This window comes from Zeus faber, assembly GCF_960531495.2.
Source record: "Zeus faber genome assembly, chromosome: 1".
Taxonomy (NCBI): domain Eukaryota; kingdom Metazoa; phylum Chordata; class Actinopteri; order Zeiformes; family Zeidae; genus Zeus; species Zeus faber.
The window spans coordinates 9,753,933-9,770,112 of NC_137193.1; the positions used below are offsets into that span (position 1 = coordinate 9,753,933).

A 16,180-nucleotide genomic window follows, 5' to 3' on the forward strand; every position below is an offset into this window, starting at 1 on the left:
CCGGCTCTTCCGCAGGACAAGCTCACCCGGCTGAGCCTGCCTGACTCCACCTGCGGGTGGAGGTCGCAGACTTCCTGTCTGACAGGAAGCAGCATGTGAAGCTGGGAAACCACTTCTCTCACCCCGCGGTCCATCAGCACCGGTTTCCCTCAGGGCTGCGTTGCACCAGCAGCTGCACCTTCAGCCACCAGTCTGTCAAGCTCCTGAAATTTGTGGACGACACCACCCACGTTGGGCTCATCTCTGGTGTGGAAGAGTCCGCCTGCAGGTGGGAGCTTGACCATCTGGTGACTTGGTGCAGCCAGAACAACCTGGAGCTGAACACTGTAAAGACAGTGGAGATGCTTGTGTACTCCAGGAAGAACGCAGCACCACTGAGCCCCATCACCCGGTGTGACTCCCCAGTCGACTCTGTGGAGTCCTGCCGCTTCCTGGGAACCATCATCTCCCAGGACCTCAAGTGGGAGCTGAACACCAGCTCCATCGTCGAGAAAGCCCAGCAGAGGACGTACTTCCTGCGGCAGCTGAGGAAGTTCAACCTGCCTGAGATGATGATGGTGCACTTCTACACCTCCATCATCGAGTACGTTCTCACCTCCTCCATCACCATTTGGTACGCTGCTGCAACCACCGCTCTGCTGAGAAGGTGATTGGCTGCAATCCGCCATCTCTCCAGGACCCTGAGGCGTGTGCGTAAGATGGTGGCTGACCCCTCCCACGCCAACACAAACTGTTTGAAACACTTCCTTCTGGCAGAGGCTGCGGTCCAACAAGGCCAAAACCTCTCTCCACAAGAACAATTTCTCCCCGTCTGCAACTGGCCTCATCAACAAGGACCCCCCACTGAAACGGACCCCCCACCCCCCATTGATACTACACGGTTCTGTACGCCTGAAATTGAATGGGTCTGTCAATGCATTACATTAACGCACAATGTCCTCATTCTTCTGGACTCTTATCTGTGCACAGTGCACATACTGTTACACTTTATACTGAACATGTGCACATTCCTGCACAAACTGTACAGCTTTATTCCAAAAAACAACAACAGCCTTATTTGACATGTTCTTATATATTTGACATGTTGTTTTCCCCTCTCCCGTTGCAAACTTACTTGGCAATAAAAAGACGATTCTGATCTGATGAAGCTTGCGGATCTAAAAGCTGGGAAAGCTTGATGGCGCCACATGCGTCAAGCAGCCGGTCCTTCCTTAACCGACATGCTTTGCTGCGTTGCTGCGCTCCCTCCACCTTCCCTGCATCCACCTGTGGGGCTCTACTCTTCAATTCAATGGGGGGATTCAAGCTCATCACTCCTATATTTCCAGCTCACTAACTAAACCTGTGTTTGCTGTGCACCTCACCGGGAGTGATGAGCAGTAGAGCCCAGACGCCCAGACTCCAACGCTGCAAAATAAATTACGATCATTTTAAGGTAAATGGAAGAGTTGTCTGTCAGAAGTGCATTTATTGAGAAATCTAAATGTGCGTGTGTGTTTGGCTTAGGAGCGTATTTAAAGTTGGATCAGGCGGACAGATTTGGTGCAGGGCGTCTTTGTGGAGCAGGTAGTTACAGTGCGGCGGGGCTGTTTGTTTGATCTTTTTTCCAAAGGCAGAATGACACCGACGCCGAAGTGCCGAGTTCCACAGTTAAATGGGAAAGGAAGCGACAGCACGTGTAGGAGATGCATGGCCTTGAGAAAGAAAGAAAGAAAGAAAGAAAGAAAGAAAGAAAGAAAGGGAGCCATATTTGGGAGCAGAAAGAAAAGAAACGAATACGGATTCCGAGAGATTTAATGAGCCGTGGGAAGTGATACTTTGGTACTCTTTATTTCCGCGGCAGCTCAATCATATGTAAATTTTTCATGCGGGGGAAAAAAAAAAGAAGAAGAAAAAAAGTGTAAAAAATAAAACAAAAGATCTCATCAAAATGTGCTCTTCTTCCGTCATTGGAGCTGATTTATGTTGCTTTGCGATCTAATTTTCGCGCTGACGTGACCCGTTTCCTGCATTCATCTTTCCATTCAGGAACGGCGATGATGTATTTATTTGGCTTGAGCGATGAACATGAGGGTATTTCATTTATTTTTCTCGACGCGCGTTGAATGACTTTGATCCAGCCCAGCTCATCAAAGCGGACGGAAACGGTCGCGTTGGTTGAAAGTGAAAATGCCCCAAAAATGGAGCAAAGGTTGGAGCAGGTTGAACACAACTGCAGAGAGCGTACTCCTTACTGAATTCCACTAAGTGTCTCTTTTGTTCTGCGGGCATAATTTTTATTTATTTATTACATAACCGAGCATTATGTAATAATGCCACATTATGCAATAACTTGCCGACATTAAATACATTTGACTTTAATTATGTAATAATCTCATTTTGAGGATAATTCTGTGGCTATTAGGTTCACGCATTACATTGTTATGATCACAATGATAATATGTTATGATCAATTATTCATTATGTAATAACACAACAAAATTGCTGTTTTAATTTACATATGTTGCACAATGTTTTTAGACACGGAAACAAAAAGAGGCGCATTATGCGACTGGTTGTCCCGTTGCCGACTGCTCATACAGTGTGTTAAAGAAATAAGCTCGGTATACCTCTGTATGTTTACGGGGAAGAAAGTGAGAAAATCGAAATGATAGTTACAATGACAGTGTACAAACGGTAACAACGATCACAATTTGGCAACTATTTTGTCAGTCTTGGCAACCGACAGCCAATGCGGGGTTGTGAACTTGGCCACCGCTTCCAGAAGTTAGTGTCAATACAACGCACCGTTGCTGTGCATCCAACCGCTGGTGCATTGATATTGTCACGCCGCTGAACGACGACAAACCATCTCTCCGTCCAAACCACCACTCTTATCCATAGCTGTCAATCTCATCCTCAACCTCAATCCTCACACACACACACACACACGCACGCACGCACGCACGCACGCACGCACGCACACACGCACGCACGCACGCACGCACACACACACACACACACAGTCGCCGCATTGCTCTTCCATACCCAATTTAACATCACAGCATAATTAAAGGGACTTGGCGGCCCCCACCCAACAACAGATTTCATACTCCCCTGCACCAGACTATGCGCTGGGAGGGGTGGAGAGAGAGAGAGAGAGAGAGAGAGAGAGAGAGAGAGAGAGAGAGAGAGAGCAAGTGAGTGCATGTGTGTACAGGGTGGAGGGCAGTTGAGGAGGACACATATCACAGTGAATTCTTAATATGTCTTTATATGTCTTTTAACAACCGGCCTGGGTGTAGTCTGAAGGTGGTAAAGTGTCTTAGGGTCTACGCATGTGTGCATGCACGCATGCGTGTGTGTATGTGTGTGTGTGTGTGTGCGTGTGTGTGTGTGCGTGTGTGTGTGTCAGTGTGTGTGTGTGTGTCAGTGTGTATCCTTCAATATTATCCCTCCTGCTGACTATCAACCAATGATCAGCTCATTCATTGGATGTAGAGATGAGAAAATAAGATAAGAACAAAAAAAAAAAATGTAATAGGTTTAAAAATATAGATAGAAACACACAAAAAAAAGGACAATATTTTGCTCATTGATCTTTTCGGACTTTGCTTCAACTTTGTAACTTTTAATTAGCTCCTTTTATAATTTCTAATGATTCGCTCTCCATTCCCGCTCGTGGCTACGTGTTGACAGACACAAAACAATCAAATGTTTATTATACTGTAAATAGAATTAACGTGGCCGTGACAGACAAGGAGGGGTTTGGTCAAGCGTCGATCTGCGGGAGCGAGCGCCGGCTCCTTCCCGCAGAGGCGCTCCTGCACCGGATCAGGTTATAACGGGTGGCACTGGTCTTACATGCGTGGGGTGAGGTTTTGTATGTGTTGTTATCATATGCTCTCTTTCAGTGAGGGCAGCGTGGGGTAGGGGCTGGAGCCCGTGGACCAGATCGCGACCGGACCGCGCCGGCAGATTAATCCTCTGATCACCTCATGTTTACTTTGGCGAGCGGGCCTTTTTGGTTTCCTTATGAATAAAAGCCCCGTCGACACCTCCCTGCCAGAAGGTCTCCGTCTCCCTGAACCCCAACCGCTGGGTGGAGTCTCCCACAGTGGCACGTCTCAATTAAAAGGAAAAATGTAATAAAATAAGTCTTAATCCCTCCCCAAACAACACAACCTGTTTTCAAAAATGGGTCTGTTTTTCGAGGTAAAATAGGTTAAAATATATATATATATTTATTTATTTTTTTTCTCACTCCTGGAATCTGTTATTAATATTGTTTTTTCATCATTGTTTTCTGTTTTTTATTTGATTTTATTTGCGTCGACTATTCAATTCTCAGAGGAACAAATAACATGATAATTGTAAATATGCTGCAGTGTTAAACAGCATTATGTTCATTCAGCCACTGTTCTCTCTCTCTCTCTCCTGTCTCTCTCTCTCCTGTCTCTCTCTCTCTCTCTTTTCTCTCTCTCCTGTCTCTCCCCTCCTCTCTCGACCCACCCACAGTGAGCTTCATCATCATCAGTCAGAGTTTCCGTTATCCGGTAATTACCAGTGTGACCAGGAAAATCCGTTTAAGTCCCACGTATTTGAATCTCTCCGGTCATAATGAGTGACTGAAGGACTTTTTCACTCACATCTATCTATCTATCCATAAAAATCTGTGTATTGCTTTCCTTGAATGGATATATAACAATAATAATATTAATAATAATAATAATAATATTCAAAAAAATGTAAAATAATTTATTATTATTATTATTAGTAGTATTAGTATTAATAGTATTATTGTTATTATTAGTAGTAGAAGTAGTATTTATCATTATTATTATTATTATTATTATTATTATTATTATTATTATTATCATTATTATTAATAATAATAATAATAATAATAATAATAATAATAATGTGTATAATTTTCTTCAATAAAAACATTTGTGAACAAGAACAATAGGGTTTGAGCCCTACTGGTCTGAAACCCTAAAAAATCTTGAACATTTTGCACCCAAACGGTTGTGGAATTTGCCCCACGGTCCCTTAAAATTGGGTAGTCAAAAGTCACGAAAAAGGGAACCAATTCCTTCACAGAATTCTTTTTATTTTTTTTATTTCCGATCCGTATTGACCTATTGCGAAACATCCTTTACAGGTAATATTTTTCGTGTCAATTTTAATTTGAAAGATATTCTCTCATTTAATTTTAGATGTAGTTCCTCAACATGTGCGATAAATTAGAATTTCCCTAAAAATGCGTGCGCAGTTTGATTAGTGCAACAACACCACCTGTGGGGCTGCAAATATTCCTCTATAACCCCATTCAAATTTGTGTGCTTTATTATTTTTAATATTCAAATTCATTCAAAAATGTTATGGTCAAATTTAGTGAGGCGGGGGGGGGCTACGCAGGGTTTCGCACCTCCGATCAGAGCGATCTTCTCTCAAAGCAAAGCAAGTTAAAACTCTAAAGATGTTTTTAATTTACTCCGTTTCCTGCTGCTACTCCGCTGGGGAGCAGATCACTGATCGCTCCTGAGAAACATCCGGCCCGGGAACCTCTGCACTGGAGGACATTCCGTCAGTGACGGTCGGGGTTTATTTCCCACTTTCATCGCCACACACGTGGAATTACTGGACATTCTGGGCAAAGACGCAGTCTCCCTTGTACACAGAGTGAAACGCCGGAGGCGACGGAGACGGAGACGCGTCGGTGCGCGCGAATGTCCCTGCGGACGTGGACTTCACACACTGTTACCGGGAAGATTTCCCTCAAATGTGCGTTCACCGTGCAACGGACTGGATGAACTTATACTGAACTTCATTGCTCATCACATGTGAACTGATTCGCTAATGTAAGTCAAAACATTCACAATCAATTATTTATTTACTTGTTTTAAAAAACACACAATTGAATGGTAATTTCAGCATTTGTTTAATGTTGAAATTTAATGTTGTTTAATATTGGATTACATTTGAATTTCGTTCCTGCAGCCCTAACCGCCTGTAGCAAAAAAAAAAAAGAGAAGCAGTAAGCGACTCTGGGCGTGAATCTGTTTTGTTCAGATGACAAACGACATTTGTCTTGTCGTTTGTACGCGCGACACTTACTGTCACGTCAGAAACCGTCCCACGAGTCCAATTTCACTTCCCGCGACCGTTCAAGACCCGACGCGGAGCGGCGGAAATTAACAGCCGCTCGTCGTCCTCACACAGTGCTCAAGCGAGGACTCCCGAAAAATCTATCGCCGACAATTTCTGACTCGGGATGAGATGCGAGAATGATGAAGATGGATTTGATCGATTTTTTTATTTATTCTTTATTTTTTTATTTTTTTATTTTTTGACGACGACGACGACGAATCTCACATCTCCGTGCAGCCTTGGTGCATCATGTCATTGCCATTGCCATTTTATGTTTCCATGATAGCAAAGGTGTGATGACATGGCGGTTCGACGGGGCGATATGGAAACGTTCATGATCGCGATTATTTAGAATGCGCTCCTGATACAAGGACGGCGAATGAATCCACTCACACAAAATCTGGTCGTTTCTCATTGAACGGGTGTTGCTTCGCATTGCAGTTTTCAACACGTGGACCCCACTGCTGCTGGTCGCCATCGCTTTTCAATAACCGTTAAAGACAAGAAAGGGATGCGAATTTTGTCGCTAAATGTGTAGGAAGATTCAGCGGGACAGTGGGGGCCCCTTGAAAACACTCCGAAAGTCTTAGACCTGCCAAGCAGTCGCCACAGATTCCACGCCAGCGGCACAAATTCGGGGCCGTGAAGATCCCCTGACACACACAGACACACACAGACACACACACACACACACACACACACACACACACACACACACACACACACACACACACACACAAAGGAACATGTGCCCAGAACCTCAATTGGACATTGAGGAGACAGAAACACTCGAGGGAGAAAGCTCCGCATTTATTCCTGCTTCATCTTATGTATGCGCATGTGTGTGTGTGTGTGTGTGTGTGTGTGTGTGTGTGTGTGTGTGTGTGTGTGTGTGTGTGTGTGTGTGTGTGTGTGTGTGTGTGTGTGCGTGTGTGCGTGTGTGTGTGTGTGCGTGCCTGCGCGCAAGGTAAAACACCTCCCACAGGATTCCCCTTCAACCGCTACAAAAGTGGAACAAAGCCTCGGGAATGAAAGCGAAGGCGAGGGGGAGAAGACGAGAGAGAGAGAGAGAGAGAGAGACAAGGAAGGAAGGAAGGAAGGAAGGAAGGAAAGGACGGAAAGTTAGAGATGAAAGGGGGGGTTGGACTGAGGAGGGCAAAGGAAAAGGAGTGGGAAGGAGCACGGGAAAGAAGGAAGAAGAAGGAGAAGAAGAAGAAAGACTGGAGAGAGGAAAGGGAGGGCGGGGGGGCGGGCACGAGGTCTCCTCCGAAATAACGCAACACGTTCAAATTGCAACTTAACTGCTGGGACAGGTCCTGCTCCTCACATTTTGGGCGGCCTAGTTTCTGCCGAAAAATAAAAAAAACGTTGAAAAAGGATGTTCCAAACCCTGCCCGACAACGCTGGTTGTCCAGCGCAGGTCGGGGCGATTCAACGATCGCGATCATCTTCACAATAAAAATCTTCCGCGGTAGCGCAGATAAATTCACGAGATTTACTTTTGACAGTTTTTGGAGTCACTTTTCCTCCGCCTACAAAGACACGACAGAACAGCCAATCATACAGCAGAGAAAGAACCATGTGACACACACAGCCAATCGCACGGCAGAGAAGCGACTCGGGCCGCACCTGAATCTTTACTGTCAGTCGAGAGGGATTTGACCGTTCAGTGTGAATATTGGACTGTTCACTATAATATTGTGATTATTATCAACATCGATCCAAATGGAAAAAAAAACATATCGTGATAAGATTTCTGGCCGCATCGCCCAGAGCAAAGGCATCCTCTAGAGGTATGACACGGGCTGTAAGCGTAGCGTGTTTTTTTTGTTTTGTTTTGACGGAAATCATTGTTTTCCTGTTTACATCACATCACCATAAACCTGGAGCCTGGTCCCAAGGAATTATTCACTGGTAGCCAGTTTTAATGGGTGTCGCTATCGCTTTTGATGTTTGATATGTAATTGCTGTGACACTTTAATTTCCCTACAGGGATGAAAAAAATCGATGTATTTTATTAATCTGGATTGATCTATTATTATAATTATTGTCATTGTAATTTTTTACGATTATTATTATAATTATATATTTGGAATAATATTCTCATTTTTATTAGTAGTAGTAATAGACCTGTATTGTGGTTGCTTTTGTTCCATTTCCACAGCTTACTCTTAAGCTCGCAGTAACTACCCTCCCGCTGAGTCCCATCTGCGAGGAAGCTGAAACAGCCACCGTCACACCGAGGACGTGAGGAGCTTCCTTCACCGAGTGCAGTGGCTTTTAATTAAATGGGAACACAAAGGAAGTGTTTAAGGGCTCATTTATTAGGGGTTAGATGAGGCTGGCGCTGAGTAATGGAATGCAGATGAGGTCTGCGGTATCAAAGACATATCAAAGACAATTTCCGACGCGGGTGGAGAAGCGCGTGGAGAGTCCGGCTTTATCGTTCTATATTTATTGTAGAAACGCTGCCGTCGTACTTGAAATCCTCATTCCAGAAAGCCAGACATGACTCTTCAGAATGAGGATTTTCCGGATGAACGGTGCATCTCAACCTAACCCTAGCGCCTGAGCTTGGGCCTGGACTTCCATCAGGGATCTTCCGGGCTTTAACGACCGGGTCCGGCAGGACTGTGACGGAAAACATGCCGCCGAGTATTTCTACAATTTGTGGTGGTGGTATTTGTTTAAAGGCTCTACCGACGCGGCGAAGGGACAGCTGGCTACAAAAGATAATGGAGGGTCGTTGACGTTGACTGCTACCACTGTTCCTTCTCGACCCAACAAAGGCGGCCATAAAGTAGCTGGGCCGTTCTTGCGACATTTTCGTCACTTAACCGCCGCAGAGATGGATTTGCACCTTTAATCGCAGCCTGTACTTACCCTGAGACAGCTCCTCTCGGCAGGTCAATGCCATAAATGCACCAACGCCGTTTCAACAGATGGTTTTGGCGGGAAAGCATTCCAACTGTGAACTAGGCGTGGCCAGATTTTCATCGGTGTCCGTCATTAAAATGTGCTGTTTCTTATCTTATCCATCTATCTTTAAACCTGCAAGAACCTCCCCCTCGAAGGGGTCAAACCAACGCTACCGTAATTACGCTAATAGTAGAGAAACAAAAAACAATTCAAGGCAGATTTCAATTCAGCGTCACTTTGACAAAAGAAAACGCTGATTTCTTCCATGAATTCATTCATGGCCATTCCATCAAGAAAACACGGGGACTTCACTGCGCTCCACTTTGGTCCCTGCTTGGATCTGCTCAGGGACTTTTTGGGCTTTAGCTTGTTTGCGAAATAGAAGGAGAGATTGACAATCCATTGATCCAGAGACCACAAGGCATTATGTGTTGATTATGTATTCGGTAGATAGATAAATAGATGGATCGATAGATAGATAAATAGATAGATAGATAGATAGATAGATAGATAGATAGATAGATAGATAGATAGATGGATAGATAGATAGATAGATAGATAGATAGATAGATAGATAGATAGATAGATAGATAGATAGATAGATAGATAGATAGATAGAAAGATAGATAGATAGAAAGACAGATAGATAGATAGATGGATAGATAGATAGATAGATAGATAGAAAGATAGATAGAAAGATAGATAGATAGAAAGACAGATAGATAGATAGATGGATAGATAGATAGATAGATAGATAGATAGATAGATAGATAGATAGATAGATAGATAGATAGATAGATAGAAAGACAGATAGATAGATAGATGGATAGATAGATAGATAGATAGATAGAAAGATAGATAGAAAGATAGATAGATAGAAAGACAGATAGATAGATAGATGGATAGATAGATAGATAGATATATAGATAGATAGATAGATAGATAGATAGATAGATAGATAGATAGATAGATAGATAGATAGATAGATAGATAGACAGACAGAAAGACAAACAGATAGATAGATAGATAGATAGATAGATAGATAGATAGATAGATAGATAGATAGATAGATAGATAGATAGATAGATAGATAGATAGATAGATAGATAGATAGATAGATAGATAGATAGATAGATAGATAGATAGATAGATAGATAGATAGCAATATGTTTCCCATATTTTGCAATTATTTATTACTCAATTAAACAACAAATACAAATAATAAATTAGGATGAAATATTAAAAATCGTAATTACAAATTGTCAATATGCAATAATCCTTAAGATTAATAATAATAAATACCCCTGAAAATACAGACATAGACATTTATTATCTTGCTATCTCCTCCTAAGAAGCCACTAAAGCCTGAAGGAAAGTGGGGAGAGAGGAGGAGAAAAGAGGAGGGAAAGGAGAGCGAACAGAAGCCAGAGAAGAGTAGAGCAAAGTGCTGAATAGTTCAAGATCACAACCGTCACCATGTTATACGTCACCATGTTATACGTCACCATGTTATACGTCACCATGTTATACCCAATTTTAGCAAGATATCATATTTTAGTCATTACAATTTGCTTTAATCAATGCAATCCAAAAAGAATAATATCCAGCCACATATTAACAATAACAGGCTTTTTTTTGCGGGTGCTTTAATCCCGCCCACTTACTGTTTGAATAAAAACACATATATGAATGTTTTTCCCAAAAACAGGCACCACTCACAACCACAATTCATTCATATATATATATATATATACAGTATATATGTATATATATATTCGCACAAAAGGAACGTCACTTCCAGGAGATGATTAGCGCTCATGGGCTGACCTGCTCAAAGATGAGGCCCTCGAAAAATGAAAAACGGGAGAAGGAGGAGGAGAAAGCCCAAGGAGTGTATTGTGTAGACGAACAAGGACCTTGAAACTGGAAGCCATCACTTACGGCATAAAATAAAGATCAGGGCCCGTATTCAGGCTTAGGAACTTGGAATCAGCCTTAAAGTCAGAAAGGAGTCGTTTCTTAGTTGGAAAGTGAAAAAGTGGATGAAATGTATTTCCTCTGATGATTTAAAGTCGGACCAAATTTGTGTCACAGAGAACCTTCCGGCCATTTGGCAATTTCCGACTCCTAGGTGCTTGATAAATAAGGGCCGGGAACATTGTTTGCTATTTGTATAGTAACTAAGCCTCTAATCACATCTGAATTGCCTGTGTGTGTATCCATGTGTGTGTGTATCCTGTGCAGGGGCCCGGCAGGGGTCCGCAACATATCAATGCACTTTTATGCCCCAGTCGATCATGATGTGGCTGAGGACAATAAAGGCTGTTTAGCAGGGGAGAAAAAAGAGGCTATTTTGTTAATTCTGTTAAAAGAAAAGTAGCTACTAACGACCGTGAAGACTTGACGTGGAAATATTGAGGCGATCCGCCAATTAAATATCATTACGTTAACGAAACCCGACCATCCCGCACGGGTCGTCCTGCAGGATCAGGATGACGACCAGAAGCGGGACATGCACATGGACATGGACATGGACATGGACATTGACATGGACTTGGACTTGGACTTGGACTTGGCAATCTCAGCAATGAAAAGCAGCGGAACTTTACATCTCACAGCTTACGGGGAGGGAAGAGGGACATAACGCACAGCAACCTTGGATTTAGAGTTCTGGTTCTAAAAGCTCAAACACTCAGGTGGAGTGTTCTGAAGATATGGGATGGGCAGGTAGGCAGGTATCACTGGAGTCAGGCAAGACAAGGCAAACAGGAGCCTTGGAGCAGATAGACGCACGTCTTCCCTCCACTTCGGCGACTCACAGTCGACGTCTTGGTTCTCCGCGTGCGCACACGCATGTGCATTATTATTACTTTAATTATATTGGCAATGTGACAGTGGCGTTCATATCATACATACCTCCTTGTCTACATATTTTCTTGCCGGGTTTCCTGGCACATTCCTTGGATATTCTTTTGACTGAAAAATGAATAGAAGACTAAAGAATAACATGGGGCTCCTTACAAGGTGCGCGCACGTACGCACGCACACAGGCACGCACACACACACGCGGAGGAGCTGACGTGCATGCACATTTGCACACACACACACACACACACACACACACACACACACACACACACACACATACACACACACACACGCACACACACACACACACACATACACACACACACGCACACACACACACACACACACACACACACACACACACACACACACACACACATACACACACACACACGCACACACACACACACACACACGCACACACACATTCACACACTTGTGCACTGGCAGAGGCATACGCAGCTGACTGAGCAACAGAGGAAGAGGAAGTGAGAGAGCGAGAAAGAGAATATGGGAAAATGATAATCAAGCCAGGCATTTTCTCCTAGCAGTTCACTCAGTCAGTCAGCCAGTCAGCCAGTCAGCCAGTCAGCCAGTCAGCCAGTCAGTTAGTCAGTCAGCCAGTCGGTCAGTCAGTCAGCCTGTCAGCCAGTCAGCCAGTCAGTTAGTCAGTCAGCCAGCCAGTCAGTCAGTCAGCCCGTCAGCCCGTCCATCCGTCAGTCCGTCAGCCAGCCGGTTCAGCCTGTCAGCCAAGCGGTCAGTCAGTCAGCCAGCCAGAGCAATCTGTGGTGATTATTGTAATGAGAGTCCTGTTAGATTAACTCTAGGCATTGTGTTGTAGAACAAAGGAGCTACAAAACAATGAGCTCCAGAGCGACTGCAGGGAGGCTTGGGTTGTGGTGGCTGTGGCTGCACGGGTGGCTGGACGGGTGGCTGGACGGGTGGCTGGACCGGTGGCTGCACGGGTGGCTGCACGGGTGGCTGCACGGGTGGCTGGACGGGTGGCTGGACGGGTGGCTGGACGGGTGGCTGCACGGGTGGCTGCACGGGTGGCTGGACGGGTGGCTGGACGGGTGGCTGGACGGGTGGCTGCACGGGTGGCTGGACGGGTGGCTGCACGGGTGGCTGGACGGGTGGCTGGACGGGTGGCTGGACGGGTGGCTGCACGGGTGGCTGGACGGGTGGCTGCACGGGTGGCTGGACGGGTGGCTGGACGGGTGGCTGGACGGGTGGCTGCACGGGTGGCTGGACGGGTGGCTGCACGGGTGGCTGCACGGGTGGCTGGACGGGTGGCTGCACGGCTGACTGCACAGGTGGCTAGACGAGTGGCTGCACGGGTGGCTGGACGGGTGGCTGCACGGGTGGCTGGACGGGTGGCTGGACGGGTGGCTGGACGGGTGGCTGCACGGGTGGCTGGACGGGTGGCTGCACGGGTGGCTGCACGGGTGGCTGGACGGGTGGCTGCACGGCTGACTGCACAGGTGGCTAGACGAGTGGCTGCACGGGTGGCTGGACGGGTGGCTAGACGAGTGGCTGCACGGGTGACTAGACGGGTGGCTAGATGGGTGGCTGGACGGGTGACTAGACAAGTGGCTAGACGAGTGGCTAGACGAGTGGCTGGACGGGTGGCTGCACGGGTGGCTGCACGGGTGACTAGACGAGTGGTTAGATGGGTGGCTGGACGGGTGACTAGACAAGTGGCTAGATGGGTGGCTAGACGGGTGGCTAGACGGGAGGCTAGACGGGTGCAACGGGTGGGAGATCCGGAGACATGCAAAGACATAAGGGGGTCAAGTGGAGGAAGGGCAGTCGATGGAGGTGAGTAAGACCAGGGGGCAACGGTGGGGCTACAAGCGTTACATGCTTCGTTTCGCTTTTTTTTATATCGAAATAAACACCCATGTAGTTAATTTTCACATATCAGCGGGGACCTTCATCAAACAAAATAAATTCTAATTTGTAAAATACTAAGCGTGTTATAAATACTACCACAAAAGTGAAAGTGGGCACAGTGAGTTACAGCACAGTCTACTTATCACGGGAGGAGACGAGAGGTGGCTATAGGAGACCTTAGACGGGTATCGATCGGGACCCGTCTCCCTCCAACCGTAATTAGCGCCCGTGCATAACGGGGTCACAACGCGCCCCCCCATTGTAAAAAGTCCAGTTTTACCAGTAAGACCGGTGTTGTCATCAGTTTATTAAACGGTGGGAAAAAAAATCCTCACCCTGGCGTCCCTAATGGGAGGTCAATGGAAAGGTAGGAGAGAAAAAAAAGCAAGGGCAGAAGGCAATGGAATGGAAAGAGGAGAGAGGGAAGAAAGTGGGGTTTGCCAAAGTAACCGCACGCTCACGCTCACGCTCACGCTCACGCTCACGCTCACGCTCACGCTCACAAACTCTCTCCAGGTCTTTCTCTTTTACACCAAGCGCACTTGCTCATGTAAGACGTAGCATGCACAATATCCATGCGTGAGGGCATGCACTTCCTACAGGGACTGAGCCACAGGCTGACGGACGGGGGGGACAGACAGACAGACAGACAGACAGACAGACAGACAGACAGACAGGTAGACGGACAGACGGATTCTTACAAGGAATAAACCCCCCCGCCAAACAATAACGCTAATACCCGTAGATTATCAGAATCAGTCAACCCAAACACTGTTGGCCCCCTCCAGCCCACCACCCGCTCCACCCCAAGTCGGCGTCCCGGGGCCTTGGTGGCGCTGGGGAGGGCGGAGGGGGGGGGGGGGGGGGGCGTGGGGTGGGTGTCGTCGGTTAGGGTCTGTAACTCACCATCCTCGGTGGGAACGTAGATGTTAAGGTAGAGGCAGTCCTCGCTCTGGTCCTGGACGTACGACGACACCACGTCCATGCTGTTGGTGAACCACACGGGCAGCATGACGTCGGGGAGGCGGCCCTCCACGATGGTCTGCGGGCACACGGGGGCGAAGTGGGTGGCGTTGCGTACCTCGGGCCACGGCACGGGCGACTCGGGCGGCTGGAAGCGGCGCTCGCCCGTGGGCGGTGCGGCATAGGGGACGCCCAGGAACTGCACCACGGGCCCCAGGATCTCGTTGCTGAGCTCCTTCTTTACGCCACGTAGCCTCCCGTACACGGTGGTCACCACCGGGTCGCCCTCGTCCAGTTTCTGGGCCCCGGCCCTGCCCAGGGAAGCCTGCAGGAGTAGCAGGCCCAAACCCGTGCAAAACAGAGTGGACAGGACCCGCCTGGTCGCCCTCTTTGGTCTCTGGGGCCCTTGGGGCCCTTGGGTTGGGGCTGGGCACAAAGTCCGCCGATGGGATGAAGGCTTAGCCATGGCCACCGTTTTTTATTGAACTCCTTGTGAACCGTTTCAAATGTCAAACGTCAACAGATCCTTCCACTCCGTCTTCTTCTGGTTTTAATTCCTTTTCTTGCTCACGTACACCACACACCAACAGAAAAACAAACAGCGACCAAACTAACACAAAACGCCACCACACTCACACACTCACACACACACACTCACACACTCACACACACACACACACACACACACACAAACGCACACACACACACTCACGCCAAAAACAGACACGCACACAATGGAACAAGCACAAACGAGCAGGTTATTCCGTCTGGCGGCGAGTTATTCCGTCTTGTGGATCGGGTGGATGGCCGGACGGCTGGGTGACTGGGTGGCTGGGTGGCTGGGCGGCTGGTTGGCTGGGTGGCTGGGTGGCTGGGCGGCTGGGTGGCTGGAGGGGTGGGCGGCTGGGTGGCTGGGTGGCAGGGTGGCTGGGTGGGTGGAGGGGTGGGTGGGTGGTGGTGGTGGTGGCTGCTAGCAACAACGATCCTCATTTAAATCCATGGAGCAGCCATGTCATGGTCCCCCTAGAGAGCTGGAGAGACAAACTCGGTACTATCACCGGAGGTGGGCAGGGGGGTCTCACGCGGGACGCTCCCTCGGCGACATCCTAAAGACACGCCACTGCTCACCGAGTCGGCGAAGGCGGAGCGCGGTGGCTGGACATCAACCCAACATCCATTCACAGCAGCAGCGGAGGCAGCGGTGACGGTGGAAGGCGACCGTGGTCAGCGGCGGTTTTTCCCAAGCATCGGCAATGAATGGCCCCTTTCCCCACGGAAGCCGCTACGCCTCGCGTCACACAGCTCTGGCCACCAGTCCAGGGGGCTTGTCCTATGATGCAGAAAAAAAACAATTATTAGTTTCAGACATGACTGTCATTGTGTTTCATTTACATCTATTTTTACT

At 47.1% G+C, this 16,180-nt stretch overlaps 1 protein-coding gene across 2 annotated transcripts in view; it reads right to left on the reverse strand.

The window, feature by feature from the left end:
• Positions 1–14,839, reverse strand: part of nlgn1 (neuroligin 1) — a gene marked incomplete at its 3' end in the record, with an annotated part of 254,748 nt that extends 239,909 nt beyond the window's left edge. For both annotated transcript variants that reach the window (XM_080001586.1, XM_080001585.1), the window contains exon 1: positions 14,719–14,839. In XM_080001586.1, coding sequence (XP_079857712.1) covers positions 14,719–14,824 — 106 coding nt within the window. In that variant the 5' untranslated portion in view covers positions 14,825–14,839. The remainder of the gene's footprint in view (positions 1–14,718) is intronic.
• Positions 14,840–16,180: the final 1,341 nt, after the last annotated feature.